The sequence below is a fragment of the Scatophagus argus genome, chromosome 10 (assembly GCF_020382885.2).
Source record: "Scatophagus argus isolate fScaArg1 chromosome 10, fScaArg1.pri, whole genome shotgun sequence".
NCBI classification, from domain to species: Eukaryota; Metazoa; Chordata; class Actinopteri; family Scatophagidae; genus Scatophagus; species Scatophagus argus.
The window spans coordinates 12,771,806-12,792,391 of NC_058502.1; the positions used below are offsets into that span (position 1 = coordinate 12,771,806).

At 39.1% G+C, this 20,586-nt stretch overlaps 2 protein-coding genes across 5 annotated transcripts in view; one reads left to right on the forward strand and one right to left on the reverse strand.

Moving 5' to 3' along the window:
• Positions 1 to 20,586, forward strand: part of mcph1 (microcephalin 1) — a 28,027-nt gene that overhangs the window by 6,801 nt on the left and 640 nt on the right. For all 4 annotated transcript variants that reach the window (XM_046401633.1, XM_046401635.1, XM_046401636.1 and 1 more), the window contains 4 exons: positions 2,873 to 2,910; positions 3,031 to 3,193; positions 3,296 to 3,373; positions 20,335 to 20,572. In XM_046401633.1, the coding sequence (XP_046257589.1) occupies positions 2,873 to 2,910; positions 3,031 to 3,193; positions 3,296 to 3,373; positions 20,335 to 20,572 (517 nt within the window). The remainder of the gene's footprint in view (positions 1 to 2,872; positions 2,911 to 3,030; positions 3,194 to 3,295; positions 3,374 to 20,334; positions 20,573 to 20,586) is intronic.
• On the reverse strand, positions 3,341 to 16,654 carry angpt2a (angiopoietin 2a). Its single transcript, XM_046401637.1, has 9 exons — positions 15,810 to 16,654; positions 11,882 to 12,037; positions 10,719 to 10,840; positions 10,363 to 10,601; positions 9,873 to 10,000; positions 9,300 to 9,401; positions 8,400 to 8,566; positions 7,113 to 7,243; positions 3,341 to 5,700 (listed from the first exon to the last, which is right to left on the reverse strand). The coding sequence occupies exons 1-9, from the start codon at positions 16,071 to 16,073 to the stop codon at positions 5,528 to 5,530; spliced, it is 1,482 nt and encodes a 493-aa protein (XP_046257593.1). The 5' UTR covers positions 16,074 to 16,654; the 3' UTR covers positions 3,341 to 5,527.

Consider the following 20,586-nt stretch of genomic DNA (forward strand, 5'->3'; position numbering starts at 1 on the left):
CAAAGATGCATGCTGGTGATACATTTTTTGTGTGTTATGGGGAAAATTGGTCTGAGACTGCAAAAACAAGATCTAACAAGTGCTAAGTGATCAGAGGGATGCTTAGATGCTTTTTGTGACTTGTTTGCTCAGTTTTAATTCCTTGGTGTCTTATATGCTCATTTAAATGCTCGCTTTGTTCACATTTATGCTTTGAGCTGAATTACAGACAGGTCACAATTTGATGAATCCATGACAGTGCAGAGAAATGTTTAATTGCTGAACTTTGCACAGTGTGTTGAAAAGAGTAAAAAAAAAAATCGGTCACTAGTGACTCTCAAGTAAATGAAACCGTGTTATTTGCACTTTTATTTCCCTGAGCTTGTACTTTATTTATCTTCCAAAACTACTGCAGTTGCAGAAAATGACAAAATCCAGTGACAGTCAGGGTTTTATGTGCGACATGAAGTTTAGGAAGTGAACTTAACATGAGTAGTGTGTAACTCCTTTTTAAGTATTTCCTCCATAAGGTCACACACTTCCATAGCTGTAGGCGTTTGACGCATCTAGCCGAGAGGTTCTGTCTGTCATTGCTTCCTGTGTTTTTGCCTCTGTGATGGTGGCGTACAACTTCCTTGCTTGTGAAATGCACCTGGGCTCTGTTTTCGTTACGCTGGTAACCTCAACAAGCTGTAGCTGAAACAAGCCAAGCGATGACGTCACCCCCCCTGGGGATCAGTTTGACTTTGTTGTAGCCTGATCACAGAAATGTTGTACTTGTTCTCCTAAGTTCTGTAAATGTCACGAAAATAGATGACCATCCAAACATGAGGCAGCGAGATAAGGACACACCTGACCTGCTTAGCTCACCCACCTTTGAAAGTTCAGATGTAAACAATGATACGTTTCATGTTGCTCGACTTAAGGTGAATAGACTGCAGATGGGCTGTTGCCGTTGAGTCTGTTCAAAAATATCAATCTGAAAATCTTAAATGACATCAGATTGCATGTACTGAATACAAACATGAAAAGAAATGTTAAGGCTCACAAATGCTCAGTAATAACTTTTTAACCTTTATCCATTAAAGGTTAATCTTCAAGTGCTAACCATGATCTTTGACATCCTTCAGTGTCTTCATATTTAAGCTGGAGATCTTTGTTGCATGCCACTCTTCAGCACTCTGTACTTATTTCTTGTCATCTTTCAATTCCATAATAAATATATAGCAAGGTTCCCAATGATTTTAATTTCTGTTTATTTCTCTACCACGTTATGATTTCTATAAAACTATGAAGTCACACTACTGGAGTCTCAAAAAGTCTTGATGGACTTTGGCCAAGAGTCAGTAGAAGCTACTGTATGCATCCATGGTATTTTTCATTCATTGGTTATGTAAGATACTCTTCAGTTGTGGTGATCTAGTATTTTTACTCCCATGACTGATCTTTGTAAGTTCTGCAGAAGTCCAGTATGCTCATCTCCCTTTGATTTTCTGAACAGCATTATTTTCAGAGAGCGCCGAGTAGTAGCCATCAAGGAGACGCAGTCATACAGTGAAGAATTTCCTTCATTTGTGCCCGGAGCACTTGTGCTCAGAGGCTGTGCTGCAGCTCACACCAGCTCTTTGTCAGAGACTCATTATGTGCAGCTCATTCTTCAGTGCCTGTTTTCTTGTGCCTCTGCCAGAACATGTCCACTGCATAAGATAAGCCAAAATCCCCTTTTGAGGAACCTTCAGAGTAGCTGCCCATGTTTTGAGTTGCTTGACTTGAAAGAGCTCAAAATGAGCTGATTTTTGTGGAGGGCTTTTGGCCAGCCTGTAGTGTTAGCAGAAGGTAAACCCTGTTGCGGATCATTATCAAATGGAAATATCAAAACATTTTCCCCTTGAAGAAACTTCTCTCAGGACAACAATAGGAGTAGCAGTCATGGGGCGATGCTAACCAACTCGATGACTTCCCAACTTGCTTATCAGGGTGTGCTGTTGGTGTGGGCTTGGGGCCCATTTTGGCATCACTGTGTTCAACAGGCCTTAACCCCTGACTTCCAGCTGGGGGACCAGATATCAGATTGCGGCAGGAAAGGGCCCAGTGGTCCCGTTTGGACCTCAGGTGTCTGTGTTGACGATATCCTGCTCAGATGGGGGTCAGAGTATGAGACTGGATGGGCAGTTTGGTTGCAAATTTAAAGTTCCGTTTCAGTGGCTCTGAATATGTTTTTTCACTACTCATGGCCTTGATGTTTGATTTCCTTTTTGGTCTCAATGCAGCTACATATCGTGCAGATTTACTGAAAGTGCACAGTTTATCTGACTGGTGAATAATGATCCTCTTACCTGTTCAGTGCTGTGTTGGTCAACAAACCAGCTTACAGTATTTAGACCTAAAAGAAACATAACTTGCATTAAATTTCCTGTAGTCTTTGGGGCATTTTTATGTATACTGTATTCTCTTGGCTGCTTTAAGGTGTAGATTTGTTGTAGATTTGTTGAGTTCACAGATTTCCTCTTTTCTGTGATTTTGCTGCTTCGAGCACAAGCCAAGAAACAAATTTGGCACAAATCTGTGCTCTATAGATGCTCCACTTACATTTAATTGTTTGCCAAATGTGTGGATATGTGGAGTTTATAAATTACAGGGGATTAGAACCACACCCCCAGAAATAAAACAGATATGAAAACATTTAGCATTTGCTTACTGTTCAATAACATGTTGTGTGATATCAACTTCTATCAAATTTCTTTACAATTACTTTTGTTTTAGTAATATAAATTGAACTGTCCATGATCCTTGAAGTGAAGAGAAATTTGGTTAAGAAAATTGTCTTGTCCCTGTCGTAAGTTGTGTGTATTTATTTGTATTTTTTGTGTGTATTATTTTTATCTTCATTCAGGCCATGAGAACATTGGTCATGACAAGCATGCCCACTGAGTAAGTACCTCAAACTTTTCAAACTGTTTGCCTTTAGATAAATGTGACCAGCCATAGTTTGCTTTCAACACTTAATGCTTTGCTCTGTTGGCTATTTTCATCTTTATTCTCCTCTTGTAGAAAGCAACATATAGTGGGACAGCTGGTGAAAGCCCTTGGCGGGTTTTCAATTGTTGACCAAGTTTGTGAGACCACAACTCATGTGGTGTCTGGTGGTCACAGACGGACTGTCAATATTCTGTTGGGCATCGCTCGCGGCTGCTGGATCCTCTCTTTTGAATGGGTATATAGTTTGTGTATGTTTTGAAACTACAGTATTACATGATGTCATTTAAAATGATGATGAAGTGTTCTACCATCTTTTACTTTGATTTGTCCTGATTAGATTCTCTGGTGTTTGGAACAAGGGCAGTGGATTCCTGAGGAACCGTACGAACTTTCAGACCAATTCCCTGCGGCACAGGTTGTTCATATTCCTTCAGTTTCATAATGAGAATTTATTTATTTATTTATGCACATAAATCATTTTCTCTAGATAAATCATCTTTTCAACGCCCCCATTTGACACTCAGAACTAATAAACACTCGTAAAACCAAAGCCGAGGAAGTTGGACGGAAACCTGCTCTATTTTATTGCCAGTCATCCATTTTCAGTCCACTTGTTTTTCCTGAAGCATCCTGTGTGAAATGTGAATGTTGCCTCTTCCTGAACTCGTCATTCATGAATCACTGTCCCCTCCTGCCACAGCCAGAGAAGACGTACGTTCTTGATGCAGACAAATGTCAACACATTTCCTCTTGAAATTGCATGATGTCTGACGGACGAAGAATTTTGATGTCCTTGCGGCTGTTTATCATTCCTTTACTCTTAGGCAGACAGCCAACATTTGGCAAACATCATGCTTTCCTCTTTTTGTTCAGATCTGGTGCTGCATGGAGCCTGGTGTTGCCTTCAGCTGTTGTCAGTATTAATGATAAAAACTGATTTTAGTAGTATTCATTATTGTTGTTTAAACAGACAATTTTCGCAGTGAATTTTCTTTACATACATTGCATATCCTGTAATGTAAAATGACAGGCCTCTGTTCAAATAATGATGCTCGACTTAAGCGTTTTTGGCAGTAAGATTAAAAGACTGGAGTCTACTTGTAACATCAGGCCAATATATGAAAGAGTTTTGCAATTTCATCTTATGACTATAAATGTTCTGCTGTAATTATTCCTTATATTTCTGCATTAGGACATCATGAGCAATCTTATAAATCAATAATCAGGACAACTTTTTGGCTACACTGGGGGATCTTTATATTTATTTGTCCTGTATTTAATTCACCGAATTAGCCAAAAACATTTGCAATTGCTTTTTATTCATAAGATTTCCTAAAATGGATTTTTTCCAAAAAGCAACACAACATAGCAATATAAAATTGCATACTGTGACATATAGGCATACCTATATTACTCCTCTGAAGGTTTGGGAATTGAATTTGAAAGGTGTAAGTTGTAGGTTGTGATCAATACCTTAAAAGTAACAATAAAAATGCATTATTAGAGCATGTAAATTTTTTTATTTTCCAATAGAAATGGTAATTGACAATTGTGCATTCCCGAGGTGGTTCATTCCTTAGTGTAGAACAGGACTATTGTGTAAAAGAACTTCAAAGTTAAGACCCATGTCTTAAGCTTTCTGCCCTGTGGATCTGTTTAACTACAGACATGTAACAGCTGGTTGGGCTTTATAGTTAAACAACCTTAAAAAAAATTCTAAAGCCAGTGTTTACTGATGAGAAATTCAGCTTCCTCATGTATACAACTTCAAAAATTATGTTGCAGCTTGAACCAAAATATTACATAAATATAAAAATACATTCGCAAAAGACTGCAAAAAGATCACCGACATATATGAGCATGTGGGAAGATACTGCAGAATTATATTAAAAGAAGTTTATGTGCAATTAAATTGTTAACTAGCTAGGAACTAGCACTCAAGATCTGTAACAAATCTCCATCAAATATTATAATGTTAAATATAAACCTTAAAATCTACATATAAATTAAACAACAAATTACATACATTCTCTGGAGAAAGGCGAGAGTATCTTAAGGGAAATGTTTTCAGTGGCATTTTTACATTATAGGCATTCAACAGAATCTCTTCCAGAATACATAACAATTGCTTTGAGCAATTTGTTTGTATGCATGTTGTACCATAGTAGGCGGCTATTATTCAAAACATAGTTAAAGGGGTGTTTAAACCACATTAAAATTATTCAAGAAATTAAATTAGTTGATTTTTACTCTGGCTTCTCCTGTCTGATCAGTTGGCTGTTTTTACAATGCCTATAGTTGTCTATGCACACCGCTCTTGTTTTCAGTACAGCTTCTCGTCATTTTGACAGTCCATACTTCAGAATGTTTTGCACTAACCCATTTGATTTGATTATTACACATAAAAACATGCACAAAATATGTCTTTCCCTAACCCTAAAGATATGTAAAAATAATTTCATGAGTGCTTTGAAGTGCTTCCCTTCAGAATTTTTAATTTTGGTTTTGTTGTTTGCTGCTTTGTCGGGCAGATCTTTCTTCCCGCTTTATTTACTCTGAGAGTGGCAGTTCAAAGTGAACCAGAGAAGTCTGCTGGTCTGATCATCATTGTAGTGGACTTCAGTGAGTAGCCTGAGCCTTTCCAGTAGTACCATTTGATTCCATTGAAGCGATTTGAGTTTTGACCTCGCTGGTAATACATCCCATTCAAATTGGACGGACCGCAGGCATCAAACCACCAACCTGGAACATCAGAACAAATATTTTTATTTTAAATGTAATGTGCTCAAAGATGATAACACAAGCAACCCAGTGTAGAACAGGGATGTCTTTTGTACTTTGTACTTTCGGTTCTGTTTTTCTGTACCAAATATTATCATATATTACAAAATGCAAAGCCCCTTTCAGAGCTAAACTGTCTTTATATTGTCTTATAGTGATTTTCAGTCCACTTATGCACATGAAGAATGCATTCTTTTTGAATTTAAAAAACTGTGAATGAGATTTAAACAAACGTATACAAATTAAAGTTGTATATATGGAGGCTTTGAAAACTGTAACATATATAACATAACATAACAGACTATAATACCAGTTATATAGTTTCTGTATAGTGAATGAGCATTAATGAACTTCTCAGCTGTGTTGTACTCATAATTACAGCATAATTTAATATGGCATTTCAGTTAGTAGTCCTTTGTGCAGCTTATTGTTGAAATTATATCAGTAACTGTATGTTGATTTGATGAACTGATTCAGTATTGCACTTCTGTAACATTATGGGACTTATGATGGATAGATTTTTTTAAAAAAAAAGATAAAAATCATTGCAACAGAACCAGAGATGGCATATTTTGTTTCAGTGGCAGCTAACGGAGCCTTGAGCCAGCGGCCTCAAGCTGAGATGAGGACCAGGTTACAAACCGCCGTGCACATCTCCCTCTGGAGTCTCAAAGGGCTTCATACAATATTTTTAAACAGACTTTTAATGTGTAAAATCAGTGGAGAATTGAGAAGCTTTAAACTAGAGACGTGTGTGGGGGATAATTTTTCAGCCTCCATTTACATACAGAATTCCTGCATTAGTGAAATTTTTTGTTCATTCGGGCGAACAGACAGCTTCATGTTTCTAATTGCAAATCCTGCTTTACTCTTCTTACTGGATCAGTGCCACTCAGTCACGATTGTGCAAAATGTGCAAATGGAGGCCCCTATGAGAGACCCCTCATGGGAAAAAGGGTTAGGGTTAGGGGTTTTTATGCTTTCATGCTCAATTGGCAGACTCCAATACAGAGGGACACAAACTTCTGGCAGTGGAGTCACTTTCAAGGGAACGGAGGAGGACTCTTTTGCTACAAGAGGAGAGAGGGAAAAGCTCTGTTCCCAGGCTATTAATGTCAACCATTGTAGGAGCTGAATTCCCCAATGAGTTGATCAGTGATTAACTCTGAGCTAATTGTGCTCTTTGACCTGGCCACAAAAGTATGGGAATGCTTAAAATGCCCTTGAAGATTTTTTGGGCAAGTGCCAAGATTTGGGTGGGTAGGAGTTTGTTTCAAAACAAGCGCCATTAAAAATCTGACACCGTTATTGTGTTGTAGTGACAAACGCCATTATTCAAAAGCACTAGTTATTTACAAAAACCTGTGTCTTACCCCCTGTTGTCAGTTGAGAACATTTGCAAACACATTTGTCGTTGTCTGCATCCTTTGTACTGAAATCACTTCCTGGCTGCCCAATGCTGCCTATTTTGCCTGCTGTTCCACTGTAGCCTTTAAGGTGTATCCTGTAGAATGGAAAAGGAAAAATGAAGGAAGAGGAGGAGGAAGTCCAAGGTTGTTGTTCCTGAAAAGGCAACGTCCGTCTCACTTATACAGTTTCTTGGCCATAGCTTCACTGCTACTGGATCTAAAATGCTCTTTGCCTTACAGTTTTGTTGTTGTTATTGTTTGTGATTTCCCAAGCAGCTTGTTGATTTCATATTTTGTCCTGCTATTTTTAATAGTGTAATTATATTTGTACAGTTTCCTTATAGGAATTAGTACTTGGAATTAGTGAGACAACTAACTGAATACCACATTGGTCATAGTCACGCAGTCCTGAATGGAACTGTGTTGAACTTGAACATTTCAAGGTCTGTTTGTCAAATTCAAAGGAGGCATCCATTCCACTGAAATCAGCTTAGGTTCAGAAAAAAAAATACTTCAGTAGGTTGTGTTGTTGTTGAGAAGTGCAGATGTAAAGTTAGAAAGCCAAGACATTTCATCTATTTCCTATTTTCCAGACACTGAACAGTTTTATTACATTTTCTTTGGGCCAATGCCAGTACATTAGTATCGGGAAGTCAATACTCTTATACTGCAAAGAACCTCCATCCAGACGAACTTCTATACTGTGTTTTGACAGCCAGAGTGAATCATTTCACTTCATTATTCCATCTGTTTTAATTGCTTGAAGTTAGGAAAAAGGGTTAGGAAAAAATGATTGGATTCACAGCTCTCTTGTTTTTAACTATGGGAAGATACTCATGTATGAAATAGATTGCCATGACATTAAACGACATGTCAGTTCCTCTAAAGATGCAGAGATGCTTTTTAATTTAATAATGAATGCAACTTGTTTCAAGGATTATTGCCTTTGAATGTTGTTAACTTAACTTAATTAACTTTATAATAACCGTAAAGTTTTGAGTTTGAGGCTGTGCTTTAGTTACGCTTCTTGGTTGAAAATTAGCTGTAGTTTTTTGTATGTGTTCAGGATAGCACACTTCAAAGAACTGTTGTATGAGAGAAGTATTATTTGCTGATGGGCTTCTTTGTCTTTAATAGTTCAAGCTAGATGAGCTGTAACATCTTGGCTTATAGCAGAAGGTAAGCAATGTTCAGTAATTACTGCTGAGAATCTGCCACATTTATTTTTTTGAAGTTGTCAGTACAACGTACCTGTAATTTTGTGCTTCACTGTCAAGAGAAAACTGGTCATATTGTGAGAATCCAGAGTTTCCTTCCCAGTCACTCAGCTCGATCCTTAGTTTGTAGGACTGTTGAATTGTCAGTTTGGAGACAAATTCATTTCCTAACCAGAATTCACCTGGAGGTTCTCCAAATCCCTGAAAGGAAACAAGGAAATGTAATTAAGCATCGCTGAGCCCTTGCAGAAGGAGCTTATAGGTTGCTTTTTTGCATTTATTTGCTAAATTGCACTGGATAGTATTTTTTCCTGGAACTAAAATATTTCATCAGAATAAGTATTCTCAGCATGCAATTCAATCTCAAATATTCACATTCACAGTGAGATATTGATAACACGATTTAAACTGAGCCTGTATTGTGATAGGAATAATAGCATAAATGCTTTCCTCTGTAATGATTGCTCTGTTGAGGCCTTGAGATTGGACTTCTTTTTGACATGGTGTTGGCCAGTGTATCTCCTACTAGGCATTAGCAATGCTACTCACTATTTTTGGAAATCAACAGGAGCCTTTCTGTTTACAACTTCCAAGCAAAGTTTGAGATGCACTTGCAGAAATATTAGATATGCTGTGATTGAATCTAGTACTAAAATTATCGCCATTTCAGGGGAATTAGGTTGCCTTGCTTTAATTATTTTCTTAAGCTGCAGATCGTGATCACTTCTGCTGTCTGTGCTTGTTGTTGCAATCATTTTTCTTTGGATTGCATATAGGAACTACCTCTAACAGTGCAGTATCAGCAGGCCTTTAAAACACAGTCCGTGGCCAAAACCAAATCTGGCCACCATATTGTTGGAGTGAAAACTGAGTGAAAACTGTAGCCTAGGTTACATTTTTAAGGGAAGAATTTTGTCTTGATAGCTTGTTGTACCTTTTTGTACTCTTGCCACGTACGGTGAAAGTCAACACGGCCGTCAAAGCGTTTTTGTAGGACTGTCCAGCCACCTCCCTCTGTCTCCATGTCACAGAAAGCCTTCAAACACAAAGACGAAAGAGTTGCTCTAATTAATAATTTAAAATTAATGCTCTGCAAAGAATTCATACTCATTTATAATATGACAATGGGTCTTATTTGAGGTGGGTTTAAACAAATGTTAAGTTGCAGGGAAGGGAAACAGAACTGAAGTCCAGAATCTGCTGAAAGGTATCTAAGGAGATCACAGTTTTAGCCCAAGAATGCCCATCTTTAATGGAAGTCTGAGAACATTTTGATTTAACTGCCCCGCCCTTAAACACAACACTATTCACTGAGCCTTTCAAGAGGTGTGCACTGTTTCATTTACAAGGTTGTGTAAGTGTGGGTGGGTCAGTACATGCCTGCATGCAGCATACACCATGTATGCACTGTCATGGCATTATTTAAGTGGTGCACAAGACCTGTCACTGTCTTTACAACCAGATTACTAATCTTCCTAGTGCACCAAACACTAAATGCTTAATTTACCTTAACCTCCACTGTCGTGTTGGGTAATGTGAGAGTATAGACTCCACTTTGGGTGTTTCCTGACTTGAAGAGGGCAGCGCAGTCCATGAATGTGGTAGGAGTGTCCTGCATCATGGCAGTTTTGCTCTCTGCAGAAGAAATCAGCCTTGTTAATTCTCTTCTTCTGAAAAAAATAGCACCTTCATTGTTTCAGTGCTTTAAAAGTGAGGCAGTAATTAAAATTAGGTTAGGTTTGTGCATACCATACAACAGCACAACCACACATAATGGTCTCAGTGAAACATAGGTGATATTTGTTGCATGAGCTTTTTATTTGATTATTTTGTGCAGGCATTTAATTGTGTCCTCTTCTTATGGTTCCCAGGGGTTACAGCAGTCTTGGCCCACTGGTTCCAAGTATGGAGGTGTTTTGCACATGTTACTATGAAAATCGAGTACACACTTAGTCTGTACACTAAAGAGGCAACGATGACCTGAAGTGCTGGCTCACCTTGAGCTGAGCCAACAGAGAGGGTGCGAATGAGACTGTTCACAGTGTCCAGTAGCTCTTGCTGCTGATGCTGGAGCGCGGTGTTGTTGGAGGTGACTTTGAGCAGCTGTTGCTCCAGCTCGCCTATGAGGGCCGTCTGCCTCAGTATTAGAGTCTGAAGCTGCTCCTTTTCATCTCGAAGCATCTTCAGCTCCACTTGCCTGTGCTCCTCCATATCACCCACCTTTTTCTCCAGAAAGCTGATGAGAAGCAGACAACACTTTCAGCACCGAGCATCGTCTTTGCTCTGTACCTTAGCCCAACGCAATCCTGTTTGTGGCCCTGGAAGTTAACTGAATCTGTTTCTTTGCACTCACCTATTTTTGTCATGCAGCTTGTTGATTTCATTTGTTTGAACGATTAGTTGTTTTTCCAACTTGTTGGTTGACAGAGAATTTTCAAGAAGTTTGCGTTCAAGTCGAGTTGCGTGATGAATTACCTAAAAGCAATAGAACAAAGCAAAGCAGTTCAGTCAGGCTGTGACACGAAGACACTTTGTGAGGTTGTTCATTCATCCATCAGCAGATTTTTTTCAATGATCCACACTGTGACATAAACACAATTGGACACAGGCTGTATTCCAATGAAAGACCGATTGGCTCTTGACAAAGGAATAAATCTGAAATCAATCAGGGGCATCTGGCACTTTTGCATTTTAGGTTTTGCTATAGTAAGCAACTAACAGCATGACTTGCAGTAGTTAAAAAAAGGAACCTATAGAAAGGTGTGGCGAAAGAAAAATAAACAACACATATGACAATCTTTAAAAAAATGTTTGTCAAAATAATTAAGATTTTAAATTCGTATTCCATTCGTGTAATTACTTCAACAGAAGCCCAGTTTTAACTTTCAGAGTGAACAAACAGCCGTTTGCAAAATGGAAAAAGACGACAGGAAAGAACAACCAAATTCCAATACAGCAGACGTACCTGAACAAGGGAAACTTTAAAAATCCACGTATTTTCACAGACAGGCGTATTGAACTAAACTCTGGGGTTGGGGACCTTGCCTCTAATTTCCCATTTTGGAGGAACTGAACTCAGCAAAAAGCAGGTTGTTTACATGGATCCTAGCAATGTGTCTCCAATGAAGCTGTTGATGTCTTTGAACAGACGGATGTCTGATTGTGACAAACTGATAGACCCTTTCTGTGGGAATACGAGTGGTGCTAATAACAGGAAATGCTGTACAGTTGGCTCACATAAGGTCATTGACGTGTAGCCACAATAATAAACCAACGCAGTCGTGCCTGTTTTTCTCTCTGCTTATTTTTTTAACCTGCAGCTACATTATATAATGCAGTGTATGGCAGAATGAATAGGAAAACAGCTGATAAACTGGCACCACGTTTTCATTACCAGCCTATTGTGCTTAAACAGGTGTAAACTGTTTTGTTTCTCTCAGTGTTCTTTTGCACAGCATGAATGTACTTTTTAATGTCGCTTCCTTCTGTATGTTTAAAGTAGCGGTGCAGCCTCACCTGAGCCTCCACATTGGTCAGTTTCCTTGTTTGCTCTGCAGTTTGACTCAGCAGGTTTGCTCCAATTTCAATCATGGTAGCTGTGTGGTTGTGTACAGCAGTCTGTTGGATTTGGACTATGTCCTGCTTCATGCTGTCCTGTATGTAGCTCTCTAGCTGCAGCACAGAAGAAAGACAATTAGCTGGAGAGAGTTTGTACGGGGTATTGACACTGAGCAGCTCTGTTTCTTGCTTGAATTCTTGAGAAACCACATCTGTAGATGAAGAGAGAGAAGTCATTGTCATTTGTTTTCTTTTCTTGGGATTTCCTCCGTTGGTTCAGGGACTAACTTTCATTTAAGTGCTCATTGTACACTGACTGGAGTGCAGTTAACAATTGTCATCGAGAGAGAACGTATACAACTTTATAACTGACCTATTATTATTGAATAGGTAGCCATGCTTCTTAAAGGACGTTAAGATGTTAAGAAGGAACTTTTAAAATTTCTTATTTTCTCTCTAGAAAACACGTACAAGACATTCTGTATATTTCATTGTTGTATTACTTAACTTCCTCCTTACACACCAACCTTATGGTTTTCTTGGAATAGTTAACCATTTTTCCTTCCCACTGACGCACATCATCACATAATGTCAACTGCTCTCCCAATAATATCCCTACAGCAACTATGATGTTATCAATCTCAAAAATCAGTATTGATTTAATGTTTGATATATATTTGTATGCAATAAGTATGAAAATATGCATTAACTAGCCTATTTCGAAAATAGATTGATGGTGCTATGTCAGAGTGCTAATGATGAAGCGCTATTTTTCCATTATTTAAGGACAGCAAATCGGACAAAGTTGAACAGAATTGTTCCATAACAAGGTTTTGAATTGTTTTAGAAGCAGGATGAAAGTCATTTACAAGTAGCCATTTGTCCCAAATGTGGAAAGTACTAGATTGTGATAAATGATAATAATGAGATAATGTGACTCTTGAGACAATTTATTAATCCATTGTTTGTATTATCTTGACTCAGGAGGATTAAAACATTTACAATTCTGGTGTAACCTTGCACATTTCAGACCTCTTTATCATAGGAATAATACAATGGCTCAGATGCCCCCAGGGTGGGAAAACGTCAGCGTGTCATCTTCACGAGATTTGTTCTTATCTACCTAACAGTATTGCCAGATTTAGGCCGAGACCAATCATTAAGTTATTTCCTGCATGGTGTTCCTGAGCAGCAATCAGGTCACACGACTCGTAAACAGGATGGAAGTGTTGAGTGAGGAGTTACATCCTTCATGACAGCATGACACGTGCGTACGACTGGAAACCAGCGTCAGTTGAATGTCTTTGTCGTTTACAGTAAGTTTGCACACTTGCTTTTGTTATTTACTCATCTGTCAACAACACAACCACAAACAGACGATTTTATTATTTTTCTTATGGCAAACACAAGTCACAGCTGCAATTAGTGCTGATTTTGTTTGTCTTCCTTTCATGACTTCCAGTTTGTTTGTACTCACAGAGATGTGTGGTAGGTGGGAGGTTGTCATTTGAATCGTTGGCAGGATTTCCCATTGACAGTCAATGATCTAATCAGTTGTTTACTCCATGTGCCTCAAAGGCGTCAGTAAGGAATGTTCCTCATTCGCATGAGAGCGTGACAACAAATTGTTTGTCGCAGCTGTCATCGGCTGGTGTCGCGCAAATAGGAATTTCAGAAATTGAATGATTTTGAATAAATCACAACCGATGGAAGACCTTACTGCATCATGATTTGGAACAAATTTTTCAAAACACGGCGCAGAAGAAGCGTGGTTGTAGATCATACTTGTTGTAGACATTCTGACCATGTTTATGTGACAGCAGTGAAGTTGAAGCTTTTAACAGACACTCTGATTCCCCTAAATTAGGAGGCGAGTGCTTGTTTTCTCAAGTTATTCTCACTCTAAGCCCTTCTGATTAGCCATTAAAGGCACTTCCATGATTTCAGAAACAGGGTAGGTGAAACCTTTCATTCCAACATGAAGTGGGTACATTTTACTTAATGCATCTCCTCATCAAAAGTGGAATTTTATTATTTCAACACTCCAATTTAAAAGTTTTAATTGATTAAAGTTGTCCCCAAGGTAGTAGGTTTACTACAGCAGACCAAACTCTTCTTGTGTTTTAATATTTAACTATAGGAGAAATGTAGTTTTCTTACCTCACTTCTCTATCACACAGTTGCCTACCTGTGGACCTTTACAAAGTCTAATGCTTCCACTTCAGTAATGTAGTAGAAGGGGATATTTAATAGTGAGAATCTGAATCATACTTGGGTGCTATCAGACAACTTGAGTGTTGGTAAAAGTCTTCCAAATCAGATCTGTTCTTCACGGCAAAATATCAAGTTAATTTTAGGAAAGAAAGTTATGAAACTTGATCCGTCACACACACTAGCTCTAATTTCTTCTCCCATACTTGTCTTCTCATGTGCAAATTAAGAAGAAGGCACAGCAGAAGAAGATGCTGGAGATCTCCTCCATTTACGTGAGAAAAACACAACCTGTCACTGTGTGCTGCTGTTTAGAAGTTCACTTGTGTTTGCAAGCGGTCTTTGATTTCTGAGGCAGCACTTGAACTGTCGTCTGTGTGAGCGAAGTTACTGAGTAGCAGCGTCTGGATTATGAAGAACATCAAAGAAGAGTGCCCCCTGAGCTCTCCTGTGGACCAGATCAGAGCTTGTTTTATATTACGAGTCAGGGATTCTGTGATCAAGCTGTGAGGTGTTCTTGTCTCTCCAGGCTTGTCTTGTATAGTTCATATCGGTAATTACACTCTGAAGAGAGGAGAGGGAGCTAGAAAAGAGGGAATTCTCTTCTTTCACTCGCACAAGTTAATGGATCAGCAAACTGAAAAGCAAGAATGCGTCCCTCATGTGGACACCTGTGCTGAGTCTTTGTCAGTCATTAAATCCGTTATGTCCCTTTGCACTTGATGAAAGTGTCTCAAATTATTTGGTTTGTTCCCACATTTGCTAATTCAAAATAGATTCCCAAAGAAACAGTTTATTTCAATTTAAAGGGAATAAAAGATTTTTTTAAAATAAAATGTGGCAATAATTTATTTATGTAATTCTTTTTTGTGTACTGTGTTACAGTTCTGACGTAGCTATACAGTTAGACATTGTTTTTATTAACGTAAACCTTTGCTCATTTAAACTGGTTTTGTCAGGTCTTTATCACTTTATTTTGTGTTATTGGTCATCTTCTTGTTCCTGCAGTTAAATGTCAGTTTCACTGGTGTATGTGCAGAGTCTCACACTGAAAGGCTGCTTTCACATTCATGGCTGAAAGTGTACAGCATAATACAGCATAAGTGTGATATGGAAGCTTAAATATACTGAGAATGGACTTTACAGCAAACTAGGAGACATCTTGTATCCATCACTTAAACTTGTAAATTGAAATTATCTACGTATTCATATATTGTGGATTTAGAGAGTAGGTGCCATTTTAAGGATTTTAATGCGGTAATTGTGCTTTGTTTTTATGCATATCTTCATACATGAGTGACTTGGATCTATAACAAAGAGCTTGTAGTTTAGTCCCAAACTGAACAAATAATCACATGAAAACAAAAAATTCTTTTACACTTAAAAAAAGTTTCTCTAACCATTTTAGCAGGAAATCTGTAAGCAGTCAATGCAGGTGATCCTCGTGTTCCATATAAAGTGTTTGGTTGTCTTTAAAGCATTTGCTGTATATAAGTGTGAATACCTCCAGTGACACCTGTTACATTTTATCCTCTTATCCTCTTCCACATCCACATCATAACAGTGTCAGATACTTCTATGGACTTATTCTTTTCTTTTCTTTTTTTTTTGATCTGAAGCTGTCGCTCTCACATCAGTGTATTGCTGTGATATTGTGGGTGTGACTCAACTTTACCTTGAGCAGCCACTGTGTGTTGTTCTCCATGGTGATCTCCAGTTGTTCCAGCCTCTGAGCTGACTCGTCGTTGTCCACGGGTCCGTCCTTTTGAACTGGATAGTTGTAGTTGTTGCTCGGGGTTTGGCAGTTGTCCTGCTCGGGCAGCAGAAAGGTGTAGCTACATGGCCCGTTTTGGATCTGATACTGTCTCTTACCCACAGCGCTGTATCCTGTTCCCAGACCAAGGCAGAAACTTAAAACTAGTAAGTCCACCTTCAGCATGTTCGTAGTGAAGTTGTTTAGCTCAAAATAAAGTTAGTACGCTTCTAACTCCTTGGTTTTGTCCTCAGTCTGCTCTCAAAGACTAGATGTCTCTCCCCAAGAGCATCCAAGAGTAAACAATCCTCTTGAGCTTCTGCAGATTCCTTTTATTACCTCTCAGTGGTAGGAGGAGAAAGAGCCATCAGGAATTAGAGGTAGTGTGTCACCGGTGCTGGGCTACATGTGCTCGCCTTTCATCAAGCCCCCAACAACTTGTTTGAGCTGCCCATGGCCCCACTGATTAGCTAACTGTGAGTTTAAACCACTCCCCGTTCCCTCTCTGTGGCCAGTCATTGTGAAGAGCAATGAAGTGGAGATTCCTTTCAGGACACACTCACTAAACAACACAGAGGAGCAGACGGACAATATCACACACCTTACACTACATCCTCTGCAAAACCAACGTGTGTTTTTCCTTCTCCAGTTGAACAGCTACTCAGGATGCAGCTGTCCACCTTCAGCGTACTCTCTGATAGTAAAGCGTCCATCCCATTCATTGAAGAATGTTTCCCGGCCTATGACAAACACACTCGCATCTCTGAATGGGACATTCAAAGGAGGGGGGGGGGGGGCTTTGTCCAAATAACATTCCCAACTCTTCCCATGTGTTAAATTAAGATTTTTTTCTAATCTTCTTTATTATTCATTCTTTTAAGCGCAAATTGGGATCTCAGGACATAAAATCTGCTGTTGGTACAAACTAAAGTTACCACTTAATGACCTCTGACCACAACATATTCTTGGGTTTTTTATTTGCATCTGCTTCAGGGCAGATTTATGCGATTTCAAATTAAATGTACTATGCAGATTTCTGTTCAAGTCAAGTATAATGAATCATTATATGCTCTTACCCTTTCAGAGCATAAAAGTCATGGGAAAGTTGTGTATTATTGTGTTTCCTCTTTTAAAAGAGGGCTACATTGTTGGATTGGTGATTTTGTAAGGTTTTGAATATTTGGGTAAGTTGTGGGTGTTTTCTGTGTGCTGTGCCAAGCTCTCATGTCTCCACTAACACTGACTTGCAATAGCACAAGAGTAAATGAACAATTTAGTACTTAATTCTGGTGTGAAACTGTGTGAGCACAATTGTTTGTAATGATGTGGAAATGTTTGGATTTAATACTAGCTGGAGACTGTAGTTTTTTCAGACATACTTTGTGAAGAACATACCTGAAATGCTTGCGATGGTAACTTGCCATTCTGTGGCTTATGGAACATTGTTTTTCAGCAGTAAATAGTGAATCACCCCTCGGTTATGTTCACTAGAACGTTAGGAGACTGGCTCCACGTGAGATATAATTGTACAGTCATATACCCTTTACTTGTTGTAATGACACACATGGGAAGTTTGTGGTAAGTTTGTGGTCTTTTCTCCAACTTGTAGTATTATCCCGACATGACAAAGTTTTTGCTGTCTGAGGGCTTTCATGTGACAGTGGGAAACAAAGTGCAGGTGTGCTGTGCAGGAAGGGCATTGACATGGGAGGATGTTTTGTTTTGTTCTGCCTCCATCCCAGACACTCTCATATTGATTCAGTAGCTTCACTCATTACTTCCCCTAACAGTAAAATCTTTGAAATTCAGACAGACCTTATGTAATTGACTGCAGAATGCAAGTGTGGAGAGATTAAGCTCTATATTGTGTACTGAAAAGCCATTTAGTTTGGTCAAACCACATTTTAAAAACCACCATATTTCACCTTTGACAGGAAAGCCTTAGATTTGCCTTCTGCAGTGGGATAGAAATACCAAAACAGAATGGTAGGAAGTGGGCTGATGTAATACTTACTGTATGAGGGAAATGCAACATATTTAAGGCACATTACGGAAGAGGAAGGACTTGTCGTCATTCCAAAAACATTGACTTATTCAGGTGTTCGGGCTGAATCACCCAACCCATAGTTTTAGTGGGAACAGTTCTTGTTTTATGGTTATTGAAAGCACTGGGGAGGGACGTGAATCACTAATGCATTTAGTTTATCTCCAAGTCACATGTGAATTTACTGTACACTGAACAGTTTTCTCATGTCATGAGCAAACAATGTGACTGAATTACCTGCCTCTCTGCGAAAAGGCAATTATACATTATTGGTTGTAAAGATATTGATTGGGTTGTCAGCATAAGGAGGTGGGGTTTCCACGTGAAGAATTTAAAAAAAAATCTTTGCTTGCACCATACAGTGCAACTCATCCTACATTTTTGAGATTGGTTATGAGTGAAAGCCTATTACCACTGGCATCCCGTGCTCTAGAGATTATAAAAAAAAGCAATTCAGCAAAGCCAACAAACGTGCTTTGATTCAGAGCTGAATTTTTAGTGCCATTTTTGACGACAGTTAACTTTCTCTGCTGATAAAGTGCCAGCCTAAGATGCAGACAGAGATGTGGGTCATGATAAATGAAACCTTAATGCATCAGTGTGGCATGGTGAACACACCACAGCCGGTAAATAAATGAGTACTCAATGTAACAGTTTGTTTAATGACACTAAATAGAGGATGTGTCAAGTAAGTTTGTTTAGCTCTCATGTCGCCCTTTTATGTTGGCCTGTTTTTCCTAGTGTGTAAAGCCTCTTTTCTCACATAATAGACTTTACCTGTAGTCTTTAATCATTCCCTTCAAAGTGCACAAAGTGGGCTAATGTTAACCTGACCCAGCCTCCGAACCCCCCGACCAGTCCCAGATTAGTTCACATAAAAGTGAAACCTGTGTGAACATTGACAAAAGACTAAAAGCCAAAGCTTGTTTCTTTTCATTCAACTGAAAACAGAGTAAATTGTGCCCTTCAGTTTAGCAAGTGACCCCTGTTGGATACTGAGCAGGCCCACAGTGAGGGCTGTCTGAGCAGTGGAGCATGTGGAGCTGCTGCACCCCCACAGTTAAACTTGGGGCAGCAAACAAGTGCTTTTGCATCCCAACTTTTGATCATACAACTTTGCTGTTTTTAAGCATCTGGGCTAGTTTGGATCAAAACCTGTTATACCTGGACTAAAATCCATACTTCTTTTATTTGTCAGGGACTGCACACATAATCAACATCAGTACAATTTAAATGTGTCAGATTTAGGAAAAAAAAGGGAATCCCTGGGCTGGTTGGTGTTCTGCAGGGAGATGATACTACTTTACTCTTTGTGGTTAGTGTGGTTGCAAATTAAAAGCCTGCGACAAGCACATCCATGCAACTTGAAAATTTCCATTTTAAACCTTCGAATTAAGAGGAGAAAGAGTTTTCTTAAGACCCAAACAAACAATGAATGCTGAGAAGCATGCCAATAACCCCACAGCATTTCTGAACCAACAACATGAACTTATACTTCTGCTCTAAGTTCTTCAAGCCCCTGCACACCTGTAGTCTACCCACACAGGTGTTTATTTTACCTCATTAGACCTCTTGTCAGGACTGTGTGGGTGTTTTGACATGTACACACAGTATGAAAAGCATAATTGTAAATAATAAAAATTAATGATGGCTCAGGCACTTGAATAAAAATGATCAATTTTTGTGAATCATTTGCATGCATGTTTATGCTTGCTGTTATTTTATCGAATTTGGTGGCATTATGTAATTCTTAGCTTCACCCAGCCTCAACTGGAGGTTTAATTAGTCAGAAATTGAAAACACCTGTGTGGGTTTAGCCGATTCTGAATGTTGTAACTGGAAATTGTGAGCTGACTTGACTTAAACTGTCAAAGTGCTTTGTGGAGTCTCCGAGGGTTGCCTAGCAACTGGTCCTGACCAAGAAAGAGTCCGGCACATAATCCCCCTTAAAATGGTGAATTACTGTGTTTACACAGTGTTTTAATTAATAAGCTTTAGAGGTGCTGGTAGGTGGATTTTTCACCTTCAAAGAGATCCATGCTGTCTGTTTCCACTGTTTGTTCTGAGCTAAGTTAACCAGCTTCATATTTAAGCTGCAGTCATGCAGAGGGGTGTAGCTCATCTCATTTAACTTGCAGCAAGAATTTACACAATAATTTATTTCCCCAAACTGTCAAGACTGTTCCTCTAACATTCCTGCAGACTGTGACTACAAACATTGAAAGTTTATTATGAGTTTATTTTAAAGAGCAGGGTTCACATGATCGTTTAAGGGAGCAGGTCGAGCTGTTGTCTATTTGTGTTGAGCAGAGACCTTAACAGGATCAGCTTCTGTGACCCTGTATTCTGATCGTACCTCTCCGAAAACAAATAGGGTATTTAACTGTCAGTTTCCCTTCCCAGATCTGTCGTCTCCAGAGGCACCTGTCTGCCGGGGAGCACCAGCAGGACCTGTTTCAAAACCAGCCCACTATGTTTGTGTCCCAGCACTCCCAGCCGCCCACTCATAGTCTGGTGGAGCTGATCCAGCTTTGTGGAGGAACAGTCTGCAAAACTGTGCGGCAGGCGGGTATCTGTATAGGGAAATACAGCGGCAGGAGACCAGAGGGAAGCAGGATCTTGTCTGAGCAGTGGGTTCTGGGTAAGATATTTCCT